The sequence below is a fragment of the Mustela lutreola genome, chromosome 12 (assembly GCF_030435805.1).
Source record: "Mustela lutreola isolate mMusLut2 chromosome 12, mMusLut2.pri, whole genome shotgun sequence".
Taxonomy (NCBI): domain Eukaryota; kingdom Metazoa; phylum Chordata; class Mammalia; order Carnivora; family Mustelidae; genus Mustela; species Mustela lutreola.
The window spans coordinates 17,416,412-17,433,559 of record NC_081301.1 but is presented as its reverse complement, the minus strand read 5'-3'; the positions used below and the strand labels follow the sequence as shown (position 1 = coordinate 17,433,559).

At 46.6% G+C, this 17,148-nt stretch overlaps 1 protein-coding gene across 3 annotated transcripts in view; it reads right to left on the bottom strand.

Annotated features, from left to right (window-relative positions):
* Window positions 1-17,148, bottom strand: part of ASTN2 (astrotactin 2) — an 859,033-nt gene that overhangs the window by 33,493 nt on the left and 808,392 nt on the right. For all 3 annotated transcript variants that reach the window (XM_059142160.1, XM_059142161.1, XM_059142162.1), the window contains one exon: window positions 16,361-16,502. In XM_059142160.1, coding sequence (XP_058998143.1) covers window positions 16,361-16,502 — 142 coding nt within the window. The remainder of the gene's footprint in view (window positions 1-16,360; window positions 16,503-17,148) is intronic.

Here is a 17,148-nt window from a genome sequence, read left to right as displayed (position 1 = left end):
CAAACTTCGAGGCTCTGGGAAAGATCCATACCTGTTCTGATGGGGCCAAATGCTTCTTCCTCTGAGTGTCTCAGTACCTAGGCCATGAAGCTATGGCTGACACTGTCCTCTTCTGCCCTTGATCTTCTGTCCTTTACTTGCTGCCATCCCCACTGGGGCGTGAGCTCTCTGGGAGAAAGAAACCATATCCCGTTCTTCTTTCAACACTATCAGCCCCTCCTATGGTAGTGACATCCCTAAAGAATTTCATGCTATTTCACACACAGATGAGAACCAAGTACTCTTAAAAATTAAATGGGGATTTTTTTCCAACTCACAGAAGCTCACTTATTTTTTATCTTTCAGAGGATAGTTACAATTCACAGTATGGGCTTGGAAAAATGGTTTCTGGTTACCCACATTACTGCTCTCCCCGGGGCCAGCCTAGGAAGCAAGGGAGTGAAGTAGAGTTCTTACCAATAAGCATCAGACAGGACAAATTTGTGTCTGCTGAGGAGCTATGTCTGGCTCACCCCTCACCCTGTTTCCGTCCTGTTCATCGGACACTGTAAATTTCAACCACCCTCCTCTCTTCCAGTTCTAGTTACCACTAGAACTCACTGCCTCTCATTCAGGCCATGGAAAGAGCTTCCTCATTTGCTTCCTACAGTTCTCTCCCACTTCCAACCTACTGCCGTTTTATCAGCCAGAGTGAACTTTCTAAAGGGCAAATCTGACAATGTCTACTAAGCATCTGGTTTAAAAACTTAATGACTTCCTTAAGATAAAGTCCACCCTTCTTAGCTTAGAAACAAGAATCCCTTTATGATTTGACCCCATCAATCTCTTCGGCCTCACCCACCAAAACCGTCCTGTTGCCTGACGGGAACTTGAGCAGGGCTTGTAAATTGCTATGTTGCCTTGCTATGTTGCCTTCTTCCTATGTCGCCTTCAATAGCTTTCACCTATGACTCCCTCTCCATGGAAGATCATTCTCCTTTCTCTCCCTACCTGCATCGTACTGATCCTGCTCATCCTTAAAACAAAACTAAATTATGGCTCTTCCTGGCCAGGTTTTACTGGACTGAGAGGCATTCTCTCATCTGAGCTCTCACATCATGGGCCACGTTTTCTCATGGGCTCCATGGTGGCAGGGACATTGTTCATCTCTGGGTCCCCAGAATGCATGTCAGGGCCCTTCAGAGATGTAGAGACTCATAACCAAATGGAATGATTAAATACCAGTGCTAACAAGGAGGATGTTACATTGGAGCACAGCCTTAGAGACAAAGTGTGCACTGGCTAAGTAAGGAAAGGTTAAAGGACATCCTTCCCGACTGCCCCCCAAATTCCTGTTTCTCCCCACCTTTTTCCATAGCTCATAACTGGTACAATATCGTAGACCCAGCTCACCAATTTTAATTGCCTTTTGTATGGTGGTTTGCATACACACCCAGCTCGTCCCAGCAGAAGAGGGAGGTCTGATTCAGGGCAGCTGCCCCGCCTCATTTCTCTAGATGTCCCTCCTAGGGCTTCTCAGGAAGGAACACAGTATGCAGGTTTAGAGCATGAGCTCTGAGATCAGAAAAGACCTGTTTTCAAATAGTAGTTCTGCCATTGACTCCCTTAGTGACGTTGCCCACTTTACTAAACCTCTGCAAGCCTTCATTTCTTTACATCTAAGGTGAGGGGAGAAAACTGTCTGCCTCATAGGATTATAGCTTAACCTTACAGATTAAATGTAATATTACAAGCATTCATGTATCCAATGAATATTCACTGAATGCCTCCTGCATGTGTGCCATTGAGTATATGGAAATAAACACTATGTTGACTCTCACTGACAGTCAAGTCTCAGAGGTGACAGACCTTAATGCACACATAAATATGTCATCTCCCAGTTTAATAATTGCAATTAGGGAAAGGAGTAAGGAGGCATAATTTAGATTATGGGTTGGGGATGCCATTTGAAGAAGCAACATTTAGGCTGACGACTGAAGAATGAAAAAGACATGCAGCATGTGCCAAGGCCCTGTGATGGGCGGAGGGCACTATCTGGTGCGGAGCAGGCTCATTCAAGGCTGATACGACATCAGGAGAGTCTGGACTCATGAGCGATGAGGAGCTTAGGCTCCGGAACCAGCCAGTCTGAATTGAAATCCTGGCTCTGCTACTGACTACGGCATGACTTTAGGCAAATTTCTTAATTCTCTGGGCTCTGGTCATTTCATGTGTAAAATGGGAATAATAGAGCTCTGTCCTCATTGAGTTCCTAAGAGGACCAGATGAGGTGATTTATGTAAAGCATTTACAACAGCGTCTGGCATGTCGATAGCAGTCTTTCAATAACAGCCATTCATATCACTGATTCTTCCTTTTTTTCTATGAAGTATTTACATGGATACTATCATAAAGGAAGAGGCAAAGGTCTTGTCTGAAGAAGACATATCCAAGCTAGGAAATGAAAAAGAATAATGGGAAATTATGGGAGGTTGTCCAATAAAATACCAGGAACTGGGGTTGCCTCTTTGTAAACGGCTTAATCCATGCCTCTAGGGTCAGCACATTTTATGTGCCAATGGCACTCCTGAGATGCCTCCGGGGGACTCCCTTTGGCCTGACATGCTTAGCTGGATTTGGACAAGGTTACTGAGATTCCTGGAAGAACGTATGATTCTGAGACAGTGCCTTATTTAAAAATTCACAGGATTAAAGCAAAAACAAACAAATAAAAAACCCTAGGGATTACCTCTTTTTTTTTTTAAAGATGATTTGTTGATTTAATATCTATCTAGAAGCCAGCAAAAATTGCCGGTTTATTTATTCTGTAGCTTCTGAGTGTCTTCCTGGCCTGTGTGCGCTCTCTTTCTTCTACTGTTACAGGCCATAGATACAGTTAAGAAATAGCTATTTAGGTCTTAAGTTACTACACTCTTGAAGGAGAGAGTTCTGGGGCAGGCTTGTGATAAGGATGAGAAGGTTGGATGCCGTCCGTGGGAGTCAGGCAGGCAGCTCACCCAAGCACCGACTTCCCCACAAGTCAGACAGGCTCCTGGCCTTCCTTGCTTGTTTCAATCTGTGAATGTTTCCCAGAAAGAAATAGTAACTTCTCCTTTTTCTGGCAGGGGTGCCTGATGAAACTCCTTGAAAACAGGGCCTCTCCCTCTCCTTCAGGCAGGCCTCACACATGCTAATGCAAATGAGTCCTGACCCCGCCAGGGGTCTGCGGGAAGGCTGCCAGGAGCTTTAGAACAAACATGCAAAGAATGTTATTTCATTTCTGGCATCCTGGGGAAAGAGGGGTGCAGAGAGGGAAGTTGGGCATTTGTTGGGGGGGGAGAGTAGGGAGGGTGGGGGTGGGGGAGTGTGCGGTGGGAGGGGTGGAGCGTGGAGCGGGAGAATTAATGTGAATGCTTACTGCAACAAATGGAAAGGATGAGAGGAAGTTAGTATAAACAAAAGGTCTATCGGGGGCAGGAATTGACATATAGAACAATGTTTTTCGTTTTTAATTTGACAGACACATTGTGAGGTTGATTTTTTTTTTTTTTTTTAAATTCCCCCTTTCTGGACAAAGGCTTGGTCTCAAAAGTTAGATGTATTTTTTCAAAGGTCATCTAACGATGAAATTTAAGGCAGATTTTAAAATGCTGAATTCTGTGCTGGATCCTCTAAAGGAGGCTGGCTTACGGACGTCCAAAACACCTGTGAGCACCACAAGCCCACTTCCTAGGACCTCCCCATCCGCTCCTCCCTTTCTGCCTCTCTTCTGATTCCAGATTCCTAATCTCTTACACCAAAACGATTACAACAGCTCTCTCAGCGTCCCTCCTCTAACCCACACACCATGGAGACCATTCTAGATCCCAATGTAGCCTTCTCACGGCTGCTCAGAATGAATCAGTCACTGGTTCCTTAGTCTGCCTTACAAGGCCTTGCAAGTTCTGCCTCTCGAACCTCATACAGTAAATATCTCAACTGTCCTGAACCTTCTGCTGTTCCTTTATGTGTCCCTTTACTTTCCAACCTTCTTGTCTTTATTTCAGCTGTTCCCTCTGTCCAGGATGCATTAACTTCCCTAATTCTAAATGGTCAACGCTATCCACTCGTCCAGACCCAGCTCCGACGCACTTCTCCCGAGGTACACTGCCTGTGAGAGATCACCAGGCCCTCAGAATTTCCGTGCCTTTATTATGGGCAAATCACCCTCCACCCCAGAATAACTAGCTGCTCACAAGTTTGTTTCCAACACTGGACAAAGCTCTCTTAATCTGAGCTGTAAGATTTCAAATTTCAGCCCCACCACAGCCTCTAAGAGGAATGCATAGGAACATGCCAAAGGGGACTCTGGAGCCAGGCATCTTGTGTTAGACTCATGGTCCTGCCATTCACCAGTTAGGTGGCCTGGAACAACACACTTAGCCTTTCTTAGTGTTCTTTGATATAACACAAGGATCCTATAGTACCTGCCTCAGAGAGTACCATATTGTGAAGGATCCAAGAGTTAGTGACAGAACTTGATAAGTGGTTGGTGATGACAGTGACTGGAAGGCTGTTATGCCATTGCTCTGGTCTTCACTAAGTCACAAATGCTTATGTGAAGTAGTGACTCCATCCATCTAACCTACAGTAGCCATTACTGACCTTTGGTGTTTGCTGAATGGATAGCCTATTAAATACCTGGCCTTGTGTTAGGGGCTCACAGACTCCTAAAGCATGGGTTCTAAAACAGGTCCACTCTTGGAGCCCTGACAGTCTTAGCTCCCTCTCATCATGAGAGCTGTATTTGGGATGGGTTCAAGGAGCAGTAGAAGAAAAAGAGAAAAAGGGAAGGCGCCTCTTATTAGGTCAGATATCTGGTGAGAACAATCCCAAATTTGTTGCATCTTACATCCCCAAGGCTCCTGAAAGATGCTCAGAGAGAATAGAGAAAAGTGAGAAACTTCCAGGACAGTTAGCTGATCATGAGTCCCCTTTATGGTCATCCTTGAAGAAGATCTACTAAAGAAACATCTTGTACGCACTTGGTATATACTTGACAATGAGCACCTACTGTGTGCTCAGCACCCACGCCTGAGAGCTAGGCATGTGTTCCCCACTCCCTACTTGCCTCATAGTGAAACTAATGTAGTAAATAACAGTATCCTCACCTTACAGGCATGGACACTGAGACCCAGGGGAAATAAGTATCTTATATAGCCAGAAACTACCTGACATTTGAACTGACCCTAGGGCAACCTGACTCCAAACCCTAGGCTCTCTGCCTCTCAGACACCCCATTCGATAAGGGGCACGAGTATGCTTGGATCCAGGACAAGAAAGCAGCAGGTGGTCTGCATGGGAGTTGAGAGCCCTGTCTAGCCCAGCTCTGACACTGATTCTCTAAGAGAATCAGATGGAGGACAGGCCTGGGCCCTCCCTGATCTTCAGTTTCTCCCATAAAAAGAGAAGGTTTAGGTCAATGACTTCTGAAGCCTTGAGCTCAATTATGTTGTATTTCAAATGTGAAAGCACGACGGGTTTTTGGTAAATGGGAGAGACTGTCCTTGGGGGAAAGAAGAACAGAGCAGAAAGAAAAATGCCAGAAATCTGGATTGTGTCTCGCGGCGGAGTTTCCACACATCACTCACGTGATCCCCCGCAGTCTGCTAACACCTTTCCAGCGAGGACTGCTCACAGCAACAGCCTCCTTTACAGGTGGAGGTGGCAGTCAGGGGGACAGACAGCCCTTTGGCATGCAGTGATGGACCCACACCTAAGACAATGGGAGCAGGGAAATGTCAGGATGTGCAGCTTCTAGCCTGGGTCCACTCCTCTCGTCAGTTCCTAGAGTCCTAGAAACCAGAGCAGGAAGGGGTTTCTCCATCCAGTCCCTTCCTTATAATCAGGAAGAAACTGAAACTCAGGAAAAGGAAGCTCTTTGTCCAAGGTCCCTTGTGGATGGGCAGCAAAGCCGAACACAGAACCTAGAGTGGTGACTTGTGACCCCATCCCAGGATCCCCTCACATGCTGAACTGTCTCTGCACTTCCCGCTCCAGCAAGGTGAGCCTAAGGTAGAAGGCGGGGTCAAGGCTTGTTGGAAAGAATCCTGGATCAGCCCTCAGGATCATTCTCTCTTACTCCCGGCTCCTCTTTGATGGTGAAGTCTATGAGTCTCTCAGGGCCTCCGCTTCCACATCTGTACAGTGAGAGCGCTTACCTAGATTAGGCATTCTGAATTAACAACCTGCAGGCGAATTGTGACTTACAGAATTGGTCTCCGTGACCAATTTTAAATTGGTTGCCAGCAAGTACTAATTCAGAGATTTCACTTAAACTCCTAGATTTATGGCCTGGAATATTTTTTCAACACTGGGTCTATACACTCACATAGTAATAACTGTCTAGAGCTAAGTGTTCTCTGCTCCATTTCTAGTTTACCACAGTCCCCACCACTCCCTATTATAAATAACCATCGCTGACCCACTGACGTCACTTAAAAGTGCTCCCTACAAAGCCTAGCTGAGAGTTCACCCCATGTCCCTTAGCCTCCTGATACTCTGAACACGAGGCTCTCACTGCACCCGCTCCCCCTCCCGAGATTACCATCTCAGTGAGGGCCAGCATTAGAATGTTTGCGGATAGGGCCCTAGCAAAATTCTAATGTCTGCCTCTGTCTTCACATGGTAGATACCAGAAACCATGCCAGATTTAGGAACCAATCTAATCCAGCATGAGCTCATCTTGATCCTTATTCCATTTACAAAGACTTTATTTCTAATAAGGGCATATTCTGAGGTTTTGCACAGACACGGATTTTGGCGGGGGGATGGCGGTGGGAGCAGAGGTGGTGTACTCCTCAGCCCAGTGCAACCCCTCCTCTTACTTCCTCAGGAAGACTTTGCAGTAATCGGCAGAGCAGGCCTGCAGGAGACCTGACTGGATTAGCGGCCCTTCCAAGGGGTTCTCACAGCCCCTGGACATCTCCGTCAGAGCATGAATCATCATGGAAAGGTCTCGTCTCTTCTGCTTCCCCACTGTACCTGTGAGCTCTGTGAGGACAAGGCTGTATGTATTTGGCCTATTGACTTCTGCATCCCAAGTACCCAACCTAGTGTAAGACACATTGCAGATGCCCAACAAATACGTCCTTTTCCTGAGCACTCTGACTGTTCTTAGAGGTTTCCGGGACTGAGCTGAGCCCCTACTGCTTCAGTGTGGCCCAACACATGCCCTACTCAGGGCACCACTCACTGGTTCCCCAAATGTGTGAGAACCCCACCCTCTCCCTTTCCACACATCAAATGTCACCTACCCCCGGACTCTCTACACACCACAGTCAAAGGGCCAGAGTGGTCATCACAAAACACAGGTTTAAATATAACCTGCCTCTCCTCAAGCTTTTCTTCACTCCCCACCACCTGCAGGATAAAATCTGGCTTCTCTGCCTGGCATTCAAGGCCTAACTTTCCAGCATGGCCTCAGTTCCCACCCACCTGCCCTCCATGAGTTCACACAAGCAGTCTGTGCCCTGTCCCTCCAGAGCTCTGGCTAGTGTCCCATTCCTGGATGAAATCTTGACGCAGATTCAGAAAAGAAACAGCCTGCCTGAGAGTCCCCAGCAGGTTTTAGGAGCCTCACTGTCTGTCAGCTGAAAAACAGCTTTATTTTTCCTCTACCGAGTCTCTCTTGGCTTGAGATGCATGGCTGTATATGCTTCTGGCTTGAGGACAGCCCTTCCCCTCTCTAGGGCCCCAACTGTGCACTGTGGAGAGGTCAGTATGACCTGATGCTAGAGGGAACTGAGTCTTGAATCGCTAGGCTGCCTCTGTCACGACTCCCCACTCCACCTCCCAACCAACAGGACAGGGCACCACAGCCATGGAACGTCACATTCCATTCAGGTTTGGCGCATTAGAAGCCCTTGGCCCCTGCTTGGCTTTGAGACCCTTGGCCATACCTTGGCTGTTGGCTCCAGACCATATTATGGGCTCAGACTCTTGTATTTAGGCTGGGGTGGGGAGTCTATGGAAGGATGAAAGAACAGAGATCTTGGGACTGAGACAGAGACTGAAAAGTGGTAAGTAAAGGAGAAGTGACAAGACACGCACGTGCAGAGATGACAAGTAGAAGAGAAGGACACACGGACTGGTTAAAAAAAAAAAAAAAAAAAAAAAAAAAAAAAAAAAAGACAGACAGACAATGGGAAGTCCGAGTGACACCAAGAGAGAGGCAACATCTGTGACCAAGACAGAGAGAAAAGTAGAAAGTGAGAAGGAAAAAAGAGGGGGAAAGGAAAAGAGTCAAAGAATAAAGAAATGGACAAAGGGGAGGGAAAGATGAGATGTTAGAAAAACACGAGGGGAGAGCAGAAGAGACGGCGATGGAAGGAAGGTAGGTACGGAGGGAGGAAGAGAGAAAAGTCGAGAAAGCGAGGGAGAAGGGGAGCGGTGGGAGGGGCGGAGGCAGGGGCGGAGGGAAGAAGGATTGAAGAGGAGAAAAAAGAACTGAGACAGTATCACACTAGGAAGAAAAAGCCAGTAAAAGAGCAGGACAAGAATTATCAGGCCTGTCTTGGCTCTTTGCCTTGGTGTGTCCTGGATCAACCTTGGGCCTCCGCCTCAGCGTGCACTGGTCCAGGGGCTGTGGCCCAGGGCCCTGGTCAACATAGCAGGCTTCTTCCGTGCCTATCTTCCTTCTCCTAAATGCTGAAAGTCCCTTAAAAATTGGGCCTGGTCACACTGGGGACTTGGCTCAGGAGGCCCATTAATCAGACAGGGTTCCTGAAACAGAGAGAGAAGCCTGGGGCTTTAAAGCTGAATGAAGCTTTTCCATTCAGACTCAAACTCTCCAGTCACCAGGGGCTTGAGTCTCTCCCTTTGCCTCCATTGTCTCTTAAGACACACAGCCTGTAAATTCACAAAATGGTTTTTTTGGGTTAGCCTCATTCAATCCCTCTTCTACAAATGGAGACCTGGAGGCCTCCAAAGGAGAACATCCTTGCCCCTGGCCTCACAGCAGCCCAGAGCCAGAAGCAAGATGACCCTTGGGTCTCTCGCCTCCCATCATCTGGGCAAGTACTTTTGGAAGCCAGCCTGAGAGGGCTCCTGATGACTTTCATGCTGTTTCCAGTAAAGTCTGTGCTGATTCTTGGCACGAAGAGAGGAAATGAAGAGGGTAGGGTAGGAATGTAAATAAAGGGAAACTTTGGGATTTCATCTAATATATAATTATAGTATTCATGGCGGTGGCCTTGGCTGCTTCTGCAATGTGCTGCCCAAGCTGTGCCCAAGCAGGGGTGGTGTCCTGGGGGCATTGGGGGTCTGGCAATGCTCCCTCCATCCAAAGTCTCCAATCTCTCTGGGCTTTTGGAACAGCATCTTTGGGCCAGGAGTCTGGACTTGTTTGCAGAAACACATGGCAGTCTGGAGACACTGGGAAACGACTCGGCAGATGGGAGCTGGAGATCCTGAGTAGCTCCAAACGGCATGGGGAGCACATGGCTAAGAGAAGCAGAGGTCCCTGTACAGACTTGGAGTTCACCTGGGGCTGTGGCCACGCCAGGACTGCAGAGGCAGGAGGAAGTTTGGCCTTCGGTGGTTGTAGCCAAGTAGCTTTTGGTGTGAGGACTGCAGATCTATTTTCCATATTGCTTCCAACTCATCTGGGCACACATGGGTCTTTGCACAAAAGATCCCTTGGAATAGATTCTACCCCTTAACCCTCACCATTTCTACATGGCTAGTCCTTCTCATGATCTAGTGCAGAAACTTTGAGCTCAGGCTCTGGAAATAAATGAGCTGAATTCAAAGCTTGGCTTCTCCTCTATTACTGACTTTGAGGCTTTGGTCAAGTTACCTTAACTCTCTGTGCCTTAGTAGCCTAATCTCTTGGATAAGAATAATAGTAATTGTCTTAGAGAGTTCTTTGGAGGATTAAATGAGCTCAGGTTTATGGTAGGTTTGTAGGTAGATAGGCAGACAGACAAATCTCAAGGTAGATACAGAGACAAAGACATAGGGCACGAGGATGACCTAAGTACTTAGTACTAAGACAATGTCCCCTGCATATCTGGTAAGAAAGGCAGTTAGAGGTTGTGAGTGAGTGAAGGGGAAAAGTCAGTGTCTCCAGACTTGAGCACCGACTTGGAAACATATTCAAATCCTTCAACAACCATTTATGGGCTTCTTCATGGGCATCCGTCACTGTTCTAGGTGTCAGGGATAGAGGATAAAAAGGCAGACGCAGATCCTACTCTATGCAGCTGACAGTCTGGTCAGAAAAGATAGACAACGAAGAAGCAAACAGATACCAAACCATTAAGCTTTAGTAAGTACATGGCTTTGTGTGTCTATATGTGTGGCAGGAAGGATCGACGGCGATCATGTGGTCAAGGAAGGCCTTTGTAAGGACATGACATGATATTTAATTGCAAACATGAAGGAGAAAGGGAACCATCATGGGAACCATCATGGGGAAAGCCAGGAGAAGTCCACCCTCGGAAAAGGGAAGAGGTAGGAGCAGAGACCTTGACGAAGGAAGGATTACTGCTACTGCCACGTTCTACCAAGTGCCTGGGGACGATGAGTAAACAGCCAGCGTGAGAGATAAAAGGTTAAACGTGTTCTCCCACTGAAATGCTGTGAACACAACAGGGTCAACATGCAACCCAGGCCCAACCGCTTGGGTGAAGACTGCTGTCACCAATGGTAATGACAGTGATGCTCCTTGTTCTGCCATTTATTAAGTCCCGACAATGAGTTAGACACCATCTTGTGCTCTTTCCCTGTTTCTGTCTATTGAATCCTCACAACCCTATGGAAAAAGCCCTCCTGTGATTCCATTTTACAGTTGAAAACCTGAAACTCAAGGAGGTTAAGAAATTTGCACAAGGTCACACTATGGGTAGGTGCTGGAGTGGAGGTAGAAACTTCCCTCTGCCTTAGTTCAAAGGCCTAATTTAAAAATATGGACATGAAGTGGGGAGTGGAGAGAGGCATGTGGATTCAAAATGCCTACTGCCCTCCCCATTGTTGATCTTTGACAAATGGGGTGACCGAGAAAACCCTTCAGGAAACCTTCGGAAAAATTCAAGCACTTCCGCATCTACTACTCCTTTTAATCTTTGTGACGACGCGAGGAGGTGGAAGTAATCATCTCGTTTTACGGATCAGATTACTCCGTTCCCAGATGAGACGGGTGAGTGTGAGGCATCCTCCCCGGGAGTCTGCAGGCTGCCGGCGGCGTCTGCCTGGCCCCAGTGGTCCTTCCACTGCAATCAGGGTTGCTTTACAGCTCAAAGCCCCTCCCACTCCTATGCTCGGACAGCTCTGCACGTGTGGTGGACAAGGACCGGGAGAGCATGTGGGCGAGGGGAGGGGACGGTGGGTCTCAGAGTCAGCCTGGGTATGAATCTCAGGTCTGTGTCTTCTTGTCATGTGATCTGGGGTGGAATGTGAACCCCTTTAAGGCCCAGTTTTCCCCACAATGAAATAGGAGGTGAGGAGGAGGAGGATGACATCAGCCCCACACGGTTCTGGCGAGGAGTAAATGAGATAGCACATGTAAATCCCCACTGTGGTTCCTGGCACAGGGTGAATGCTCAGATGACTACTATTCCCCCCACTACTGCTATGATCCAGGAAGGAGGCACTGGGTATTAGGGTGTAGTCCGCATCCCTGCCTCGGTGTGCCCGTCTCAGAGCACAGAGTTGAACGTTTCGATTTCATAAAAAACAACATCAAAGCCAGGGGAGAGGGAAGAACTGGCCCCAAGTCTCACTTGGGAGTCAGTGTGGGAATGGCTGTCTGACTCCTGACCTCAGGCTTTTTTTTTTTTTTTTTTTTTTTCTTTTTTTCCCACAATGCCTTCTCTCCTCTAGGGCCCTGGTTTTTCTTTTCCTCCTCTCCTCCGACTCCACCCATCCCTGCTAAGAAAGAGCCCCTCCTCCCCCCTTCCCTCTGGTCCCACCGTGGATGTTGGCACATGGTTGTAGTACCCAGGCTCCCTTGGCATTCTTTTCGCAGAGCTGAGGCCAGGGAGGTGAAGGACGGGCCCGGGGCAAGCCTCTGAATGTGTGGGAATGCACCCCCCCTCCCCAGGAATTGGGCCTGGCCGCTGCTGCATGTTTGCTCAGGACCCTTTGGCAGGCAGCCACGATTAGAGAAAGGCAAGGCAGCCAAGACAAGACAGAGGCTAATTACCTTGGGTAATAGGAAATTGGGGAACGGCGACAAGAAGGGTGTCTAGGCCTTTAGTCAGGCAAGGACAGGGACCATGAGTGCCGAGCCTGGCCTGACCCATCCATCTTCAGTGGGAGATTCCTGCTCGGGGGTCACTCTCCAGTTCCAACAACCCAAGGGTGCAGGAGCTGGCCACACTCTCAGCCCTTCTGGGGACCCTCTCTCTGCTGTTCTTTGTTTGTTTTCATTCAAAAGCAAAACAAATGGAAGAAATAAGGAAATTCAATTTAAACAGGGCCCCAATGCTGATGTTTCTGTTTTGCTACACCCGGGTGAGCTTAGGACAGAAAATCGGCCTTGACTTTCACTCCTCCAATTGGTCTCAATCCTGTGGTGCTGTGTAAAATTACACGGATGGAGAGGCTGCAAAAGAAATTTGCCTTCCTAGGTGAAGTAGTGAGAGGGTTGGATACTCAGCACAAGAAGGAGAGCGAGAAACAGATAGAGAGGAATCCAAACTTAAGTAAGAAATAGGATAGAGACACTGAGTTAAACACAGACAAACAGAAGTTAAGAGAAAAGCAAATGGAAAGGCAAAGAAGAAGAATGGCTGGGAGAATGGCAGATAGACAGAGACCGTGAGCTACGCAGAGCAGATGTACACAGAGAGGCAATGAAAGGCATGAGAGCTGTCCAGAGACGCAGGGAGGCACACTGGGGTAAAACCAGAGAGAGAGAGAGAGAGAGAGAGAGAGAGATAGAAGAGTAGGAAGAACAGGAGCCCAAGAGGAGAAGGAGAGACAGAATGAGAAGAAATCTTACAGCATAAGTATGCATTTTCTGAACCCTCAAGCTGAGACAGATCTAGCACATCTTCACTTTGAAGTGTTGAAACTTCAGAACAAGGAGACGACATCAATGTTTAGCCCAGGGTCCCAGAGACAGAAGTGGCAGTAGTGACATGTGAACTCAGACTACCTGCCTGAGAGACTGGCCCTCCATGCCTGGGTCACCTGAATCCTGTTATATCTCTGGCAGTGTCCATGGGGGATCTGGTGCCCTGTGCTTAATGCAAACCCAGAGGTCTGGACCCATGATCTCTTTGCATACTATTTCCTTCCCAAAGGATCCTGAATGGTCCTTTTTTCCAGGGCTAGCACCACCCCAACCTGCCACACAGGGAATGACTCCTCTAGGACAGTCCTTGTCAAAGATACAGATAACCATCAATGGAGTCAGGGAGAACAAAAGAGTATATGCAAGGCATTCTGGTAAACCCTGTCCATGGAGTTTCTCCCTTAAGGCTTTCCCCTTTAACCTCATAAGACCAAAACAATTACCAGCTCCCTATTTCCAGAGAAGACCCTATGGGACAGAGCAGTGAGAACTGGCTTTCCCCAGGGCAGGTTCTGAGGACAGGGAAGAATCAGGATTTGTACTCGGCTCAGCCTGTCCTCCTCCTATTGCCACACACAGCCATTTCAACCCAAGAGTTAGAAAACTAATTTTGGTAAGGAACGAGCAAGCAGAAAAGGAGAAAACCCAAGAACTGACAATGCAACTATTTTAAAACTCAAGACTGAGTTGGTCAGACTTCACGGAAGGAAAGCCACCAGCAGGATGAGAGATGGGTCCAAACCACACCCTGGGCTCCTTGTCAGAACTGCCCAGATTCCACAGCCATTAATAAAATCAATTTCAAAAATAAAATAAAGAAGTCTTCAGAGTTAGCGATGACAAGCTCATGACAAGCATATTTCCAGGACGGAAGAAGAAAGGATGGTCCTACTTCAAGAGGTGGGAAGGGGGGAGGGGTGTCAAGCAGAAGGAAAAGAGGTGAGGGAAAATGACATTTTAAATGTCATTTAAATGTCAACTGATTTGTCAGCTCTCAGTGTTAACTGCTTTTGGGGTTCCATAAAACATTTCATTGCTCTCTACATAATGGGCCTGTAGGATTTCAAACTGGCTAATGTCAAGGCTCCACAATGTCACCCAGAGACAAGCTTACAACTTGTGTCTCAGTGGATAGGAACCACCTGCCAGGGCTCTGTCCCTCTCTGCTAGATGCTATCCCAGTAAGTTGGCAAAAGGAGGAGAAGGGAGTTAAAGTTAATTTTTTAGCCCAACAAGGACAGCAAGAACAACAGTGGTAATAGCTTACACTCTCACTGGGAGTTCATCACCAAGTAGAGAACTTTTGTGCACTATCTCGTCAAAACCTCTTGAGGTCCCAGTGAGTCAGACACCATCATTATCCCCATTTTCACACAGGAGGAAATGGAAGCCCAGAAGGTTGAGAAGCTTACGGGGTCACACAGTTGGTAAGTGCAGGATGGAGACTGGAACCCAGATCTGCCTCCCTCAAGTGTATGCGCATAACCGGGAACAGAGTAATCAGAAGTCAGCCATCATGAAACCTTCCAGAAATGCTACTTTCTTCACATAATCATAGTTTTTAGAGTTGGAAAAGACCTTATAGCTCTTAATTCAGTCACGTACTTGTATTTTATAGACGGAGTGATCCTAGAGCCCAAGAGGTTAGTGTAGCACTCACGGATTAAGAAGCTAGGGAGTCATGATCTCAAGATCTGGATCCCAAGTCACCACTTAAGGGCTAAGGCAAATGCTACCTTCTCTAGGAAGTTTGTCGAAATGTCCCACAAGAGAGATCTGATAGCCTGTGGTATTTTGGAGATTCCATTCCTGGAGCTTTTGCGATTCTGACAAAATAAAATTCGGGCCTGCACATCTACGACACGGTCAATTTCTAGCTTACAGTGATATTCCTGAGTTTGGTGTGTAATCTGTTGAGTGTTAACCAATGAGCCTGAATATGCTGGGTATTCAAAAGAGTGCCATGGTCATTAGAAAAAAGTTTTATCTTCCAGAGGAAGTAGGGACAGGATATGGTTTGGAGGTGAAGGAGTTGCATAATTCTCATGCAACTCTACAGCCTAGGTTTGATTATTACTTTTTTTACTGAGGCTTATAGAGGTAAAGGAACTTATTTAAGGTGACATAGCTAAAAATCTCAAAGCTCAATCTGATCCCACAATCTGTGGTCTTTCATACGAAGTTATAAGTCATTGGAGAATAGAACCTTTGTCTTCATCACATTCATATGATTTCTTAACTTAGGACCAAGTCACAGAAAGTCCTCAGAAAATGTATGCTGAATAAGTGAGTTATGAAGAAGCAAAAATGTGAATGAATGAATGAATGAAGAAGTGATGAATAAGTAAGTGAATGAATGATGGAGTAGAGGAATGAACAGATGAATGGATGGTTGGAGAAAGAGAGCAAAGGGGAGAGCAAAGGATAGGAGGAGAGAGGGACTCATGATTAGGTAAATGGGTAAGTAAGAGGATCACTGAGTAAATAAAAGAAAACAAATGGTTTCAATAACTGGGGAAATTGGTTGCTAAAGGAAGTGACCTGTAGTTTCATAATTAGGATACAAGAAGACAGCTTGTCTCTAGAACCCTATGTAATAGTTTATGATGGGTGCCACCCAATGCAACCATACTCGCTGAGCGCAGAACAAAAGAAAGATGAGGCCCCTTTTCCTCTGAGATTAAGAGCTGAGCCTTGGAATGTCTTCCTTTTGCATCTCTAGAAGTTTGAATGCAGTGACTCAAGTGTACTCTGTGAAGCATTGATAATGGCATCATTGCTAAGGGAAGCAGCTGAATCTAGTAAAACAAGCTAACAAATATAAATATATATATATATATATATATATATATATATATATATATACACACACACACACACACACATACACCCCATATATAATATATAACACACACACACACACACACACACACACACACACACATATATTTCGGATCACTAATGTAATCTTTTTCAGAGGAGATACCATAGAATCGAGAAAAGAACACCAGGCAGGCACTCCTGTTCCAGCCCTCCTTGCTAACTTGCCACGTTCTCCCTCTGGGTTACAGATTCTTCATCACTGGGAAAAATGATTTTGTGGGCCCTAGTCTCCCCGGACCCTTCAGCACTAACCCTGTATGATTCTCTGGCTTATTGTGGCCACACATCTCCAGTGGACTCTTCTAAACCTCAGATCTCAAGGAGCACATATAGGCTGGCCTATCAAATATCTGGTTGGCCTGGACAGATGACTCACACTTTGCCTCCCAGACTTAAAATCATCCTGTTTCACACTCCCCGCACACACAGCAATCTTACTTGTAGAGACCGTCGGGCTCCAGACACTTGAAGATGACGGAGTAGATACTGACTTCAGGGACCTCTCCATGGCTTCGACCAGCCGCTACACAAGATGTACCCAGGCCAGAGAGCAGGTCATCAGCAAAACTCAGGAACTCTCCTAGAGGGAGACAAAAAAAGATGAGCTCTCCAGCTCCAGCCTTGGTGAACAGACATTCTTGCTGCTGTCCAAACCCATGAAATGTCTGGATATCGTTATCAGGAGGATTAGTGGACAAAACAAGCATAGCACATGAACATGACACAGATTAGTATCTAGCCCTAACGACTCTGTTTAAATCTATGCTGGAATCTTCTCAACTGGAGAGTGGTCATACCAATACCTACCTTTTTGAAATTGTAGCAAGGCTCAAATAAGGTAAATTACTGTGTACTAAAAATGCATGAAAAGACAACAGGGGAATAGTACTTACTGTCCAGAGAAAATTCCTGGTCTTGTTCCTGCTGTTAACTTCCTCTTAATTACTTGAGCAAGGCCCTTCCTTCCTGGGATTGCATTCTCCTTTCTGGTATAACAAAGTAGGTGGGCCAAGGGTGTAAGGTGGGTTTTCTATCACATGGTCACTCTTAACGCAGTGATAATAAATTCATCAAGTGTTATGTTGAGATGGACAGAAACCGGGTCCAACTAAGGAGGAAAGAGCTCCATGACTGATGAGTGATGAAGACCACGGGACAGGAAGAAACAGTGGAAAAGCAAGTGCCTTCAGCTCCATGATTTCTTTTTTTTTTTTTTTTTTTTAAGA